Raw genomic sequence first — 5,000 nt, 5'->3', positions numbered from 1 at the left:
GATGAGCTCGACAGACAAGATCGAGGTCATGCTTCTCAAGAAATTCAGCAACCTTGTCAGCTCCAAATGTGTATGACACACCTCTGTCATTCTCTCCCCAGCCTTCAATATCTTTATCAGGATCAGCCCACAAGAGATCACAGAGAAGGCCCTGATCCGGCACATCGACAGGGCGAGCAATATTCCTGATCTGATCTAAGTTTTTCAAATCAGGAGATAACCCACCATGCATGCAAAGGATCTTTTCATCTATGAGAGCAGCAACAGGAAGACAATTAAAGCACTCAGTAAATGTCTTCCACACACGAATATTAAACCTCCTCTTGCACTCATCATAGAAACCATATATTCTGTTGATAGAAGCACATTCATGGTTTCCTCTAAGAAGAAAAAAGTTCTCTTTATACTTGATCTTGTATGCAAGAAGTAGGCATATAGTCTCTATGCTCTGCTTACCACGATCAACGTAGTCCCCCAGGAATAAATAATTTGCAGCAGGTGGATACCCGCCATACTCAAACAATCGTAGAAGATCACCAAACTGACCATGGACATCTCCTGCCAACATAAAATGCAAACCTTATCAGTCATAAAGTAGGCGGAAGTTCAAGAAAGCAAATAAAAACGTATTATTCGCATAAACATACAAAAGTGTGCATATCACATGCTCTTTTAACATAAGAAAGAGAGAGAAGGAATTGCTCTCCTAAAGGAAAAAAAAAATCTCCCATTGTTCCCCATAAACAAATATGTGCCAAATTTTGACACAATTATGGGCCAAGAAAACAGAATTTGTAAAGTAGTGATTGCCTTATATGCTTTCCACAGGAAACTCTTAGAATTAATATCGTACAAAAGAAGTATGCCCTTGTAAAGAAAACAGTTTATTACTATGTGATCATATTCTTGAAACTCAGGTTCATTCTTCATCACGCACATTACTTAAGTAGAAATCTCATATCTGTCAATAAGAAAATGGACAAGGATGACCATTCATTCCAGTGCCAACCTCAACTATTTTGGGATAAATGCTCATATTTCCATATCTATGGCCACCTCTATTGTCAATGTAATAATCAAAACTTACGGCTCATCAAACAATTTCTTCTTTGAATTTTCACAAGTCTTTCTCTTCCCTCTCCAGTGTCATCACTTCAACCTCCCTCAACTTATCAGATGTTCGAACCATGATTTGCCAGAAAACACGTCTGTTCGTATGTTGCTCAAATATGCACTGTGAATAATAGATGCTCCACGTAACAGGTAAAAAGCTTCTTCCTTATGTTCCAGTTGTTGCTTACTTTTATTTACTTCTTACCTTCTATGTAATAGTATTAATGCAGCAAAATTGTATATTCTCTATGTACTAGGCTTATATCCTTTCAAGCGTTTCTAGTTTAGTTATTTACTGTTAGAAAACAAAAGTAAATCAAGGCACCATCATAGCACAATGTAGTTCAAGCAAAGGAAAGAAATTCTGAGAAAGGGGGTATAAGATTTCTCCAGAAAACAAGGGAAAGATCCCCCATAAATATATAAGCTATGGAGAAAGGGGAGACAGAATGGATTTCATTGTCCTAATTCTTCTGTAAGTGCACGTGGAGTGTGTGCTAAGCGACAAAAGTTGAAAATCAAGGATAGGACATTATTTTCCAAATTAAGAGTGAATAAGGAAATAAGACAGCATACATTTAACTTTGATGGTATATGCCGGAACAAAATACATTAATAGTCACCCAATTGGCCAAAATTAAACTAACATATGTATTGCAAGCCAAATAGAATTACTATTGGGTGCTGAAATAAATAATAAGAGACTGTACAAATGATGCCTAAGTATCATGTTAAAATCACAGACACAATACCTAAAATATAATCAAAAGATGTACATCAGCCATCCTACATAACCCACATGTTGGAATTTTATGATTTTTTAACATAATCACTCAAAACACTCAAGCCATTCTTATATTAATCAAACCAATTCAATCATCATGTCTCTTCAAAGCAACTTCACAGCACTTTATTTCAATAATCAACTTTAAAATGTTGATAAAGGATTTTAGCACCATCTGTACCAGTTCTATATCTCGGGATTACTTATAGTAATTTACCATTTGTAACCTCAGTTAATCAGCTCAACCAATTCTATTAACAGAAGCAATTTCTTGAAAACAAACACCTGCTGCATCAAGTCACCGACATCAACTTCAATATAGCCCCATAAAATATAATTAATCAATTAATCAGTGCATTAGCAAGCTACAATTTGCTGTTAAATTCAAATACACAAATTTGCAAAAAATAAATAAAATCAAATTCATGAACAACTGGAAAAAAAAAACACAAATTATTCAAACCGCATAAACAAATAATGGCTAATTAGAAAAAAAAAAAAAATCCTGTTTCCAATTTTACCACAAATCTTTATAGGGGCTTCGAGTTCGAGCAGATTGGGTTGGCTAAGGAAGATCTCTTTGGAGGCGACACAAAGTTGCCTTATTTCAGCTTCTGTAAGCAGCACCTGCTTCGTCGTCCTCCCATTCTTCGCATCAAGGAGACGTCGTATTAAATCGTCAAGCACACTCTCATCCATCAACAAACACAAAACAATCACACAAATACTCAAGAATGGAAACCCTAAAAATTTCTACTTTACAAAAGAAATAAAAATCAGATTGTAACGGTTACAAAAATATCTCGTATGGGATTTAACAGAATCCGGTAACGAAACCAGGAGTATCCGGCAGTTTAAAGAGAAAATCGGTGGCCGCCGTTTCCCGCTCGAAGGAGGACTTGACGGAGTTCTGGTGCCAATTCAAATCGACACCAAGGCAGAACGACGTCGTGCAACAACGGTAATGGTACGGTACGGACATAAAAAAAGAGGAAGACAGGGAATGGGCGTTTAGAGAGAGAGAGAGCCCCGGCAAATTGTTGGAGGCCCCATCTGCAAAATTAGGGAGAATGCGCATTGCACGTGCGTTTGTAATTGTACAATGAAATGAACCGTTCCTACGTTTACCCAGTCATTAGCACTTACACGTGGACAAGATGGATATTTCTGGTAGGCAAAAATTATTCACGAAACGTGGAGGTATATAATTGGTTCCATTTTTTAGCTTATCTATATTGAAATGCTGGAGATTGCTCCTCTTTTGGCGTACTGCCACGTCAGTAACTCAAAAGAGCAAGTCACTCAGCCATCTGGATTACGCTGAGGTCTACCTCACCGGAATATACCAGGCCACACATCAATCATTTTCCGAAAACTATAAGTACTTATCCTTCTTCAGATTTCGTGCCCTAAATTCGTTTTCAAATCCGGAATTCTCCTTCGATAGCCGTAATAGCCATGCTCATCGAACTCTCGGCTCTTCTATTTCATACTTCTCTCTCATTTTGCCTCTCATTCTCTCACAATACTCACGCTCGATTTCATGTTAATTATAATAATTTGTTGTATTGTTGCTGTAGCTGCGTTGTCCGCTGATGGATGCGGTGGAGCTTGAATATCCGGTGGATGTTCCGAAATTCATAGGATCTGATGGTTTCGGCAGAGCTAGTGTTACAGTCAACGAGGTCGTCGCTTGCGAGTCGAACACTCGCGGTGTTTCGATTATTGCGAAGTCTTCGATTGAACGATGTAGTACTTTTCTTAGACAAAAAGGTTTAAATTTTCAACTTTTAATTTTTGCAGTTGTTTTTGGGTTTTGTGATTTAACTTGATTTTGGTTAGATTTATAATTGTGAGCATATCAAATGGATATTGCATTCTGTTTAATCTAATATTTTATTCATGACTCTTCTGCTTCAATTAACAGTTAAATGTGTTATTTTTCCTGAAGTGTGATTATACTTGATATGTTATGCTATCCGGCAGATGCGACAAGTACTGTTAATGGTTCGGAGTCAACATGGGATGAGATTCAGGCGACTGAAATTCGTAAACATGATAATCAGTTACCCAATCGTCTTGTCAGAGACTCATCTGAACAGCTTAAAAATAGGAGCCCCAGTTGTCCTTCAACTTCTAGGTCTGAAGTACAACGAAAACCAGGGAAATGTTTAGAAGTAGTAGTGGATGCTCAAAGAGACCACGCATGACTCAATCAGAAGATAACATGAGTTCAACTAGAGTCGATGACATAAAGGATATATCCGTTAATGTAGAACCTTATCCGACTACAAAATGCAATCCTCTAGGTAGTTTTATTTTTATTTATGAGGTATTAAATCTATTTGATGTGAACTACGTGATTATCTAGTTGATTAGAGCAGAAAATGTTTAATCCCTCTTCAAGGGATTATCTTTGTGATGTAGTAGTACTACCTGAATCTCCATATTTGCAAAATTTCCTACAATTATGTATGCATATATTTAGGAATTTTTAATTTTGAATCTAACCGGCTAATAAGCAAAATTAGCTCACTGCTGTAAATTAGTAGATTTGTTTTTTTCTCTTTTAAGTTGCTCTGTTCCATATTTTATTGCTATTTAGGTCTAGATGTGGTTTTTTCTAGAGTTTAAGCATCATACTTAATATTCAAAGACTGTTAAAATGTTAAGTTACTATATCCTTTGCCATTTGTTTGTAATTATACTAATTGCATACTGTTTTTCTATTTGGAGCTATATGTTATAGAGAAAAGTCAAATTGTGAAACAAAAGAGCAATGTTAATGGCAAGCGAAGTGATAAGAGAAATTTCAAAAATTCTATGAAAGGCAATTATGATTCCTTATTTGTGAAGGCTGGTTTGGTGAGCTTCTGTTCAGCTGCTGGAGGGAACAGCTTTTTTGGTATGAGATTAATGTAGAAACTGTTTTTGTTAATGTTTTGTGCATGGATTTGTCAACTAGTGCATATTGGCCAACATAAATAAATGAATAAAACATTAATGAAAAGGAAGCAAGATTTATTTATTGCTGTGCTGCTGTAAGATTGTGCTCTCTGCCTGCATAATTTAAGCAAATAGTGGAGATAACGCATTGTAAGGT

At 36.3% G+C, this 5,000-nt stretch overlaps 2 protein-coding genes across 4 annotated transcripts in view; one reads left to right on the top strand and one right to left on the bottom strand.

The window, feature by feature from the left end:
• The window catches only part of LOC123207829 (serine/threonine-protein phosphatase PP1-like), a 4,323-nt gene extending 1,380 nt beyond the window's left edge, over positions 1–2,943 (bottom strand). For both annotated transcript variants that reach the window (XM_044625309.1, XM_044625311.1), the window contains exons 1-2: positions 2,419–2,943; positions 1–558 (exon numbers count right to left, since the gene is read on the bottom strand). The exon at positions 1–558 is cut by the window's left edge and continues 2 nt beyond it. In XM_044625309.1, coding sequence (XP_044481244.1) covers positions 1–558; positions 2,419–2,596 — 736 coding nt within the window. In that variant the 5' untranslated portion in view covers positions 2,597–2,943. The remainder of the gene's footprint in view (positions 559–2,418) is intronic.
• Positions 2,944–3,183: 240 nt separating this feature from the next.
• On the top strand, positions 3,184–4,993 carry LOC123207830. 2 transcript variants are annotated; one of them, XM_044625312.1, is made up of 3 exons: positions 3,208–3,346; positions 3,478–3,670; positions 3,884–4,206. In XM_044625312.1, exons 2-3 carry the CDS (start codon positions 3,493–3,495, stop codon positions 4,105–4,107), a joined length of 402 nt encoding a protein of 133 aa, XP_044481247.1. In that variant the 5' UTR covers positions 3,208–3,346; positions 3,478–3,492; the 3' UTR covers positions 4,108–4,206. The 2 variants fall into 2 exon arrangements, with proteins under 2 accessions (XP_044481248.1, XP_044481247.1); XM_044625313.1 differs by lacking the exon at positions 3,884–4,206 and adding an exon at positions 4,647–4,993 and having other exon boundaries at positions 3,184–3,670.
• The last annotated feature ends 7 nt before the right edge of the window (positions 4,994–5,000 follow it).

Source organism: Mangifera indica, unplaced genomic scaffold, assembly GCF_011075055.1.
Source record: "Mangifera indica cultivar Alphonso unplaced genomic scaffold, CATAS_Mindica_2.1 Un_0108, whole genome shotgun sequence".
NCBI classification, from domain to species: Eukaryota; Viridiplantae; Streptophyta; class Magnoliopsida; order Sapindales; family Anacardiaceae; genus Mangifera; species Mangifera indica.
This window is presented reverse-complemented; position numbering and strand designations above follow the sequence as displayed.

Bases quoted from the DNA above. Each gene is read 5' to 3' on its own strand.
- LOC123207830 (XM_044625312.1), top strand. From the start codon at position 3,493: ATGGATGCGGTGGAGCTTGAATATCCGGTGGATGTTCCGAAATTCATA. The intron at 3,671-3,883 runs GTTTAAATTTTC...GCTATCCGGCAG, and splicing joins TACTTTTCTTAGACAAAAAG to ATGCGACAAGTACTGTTAAT.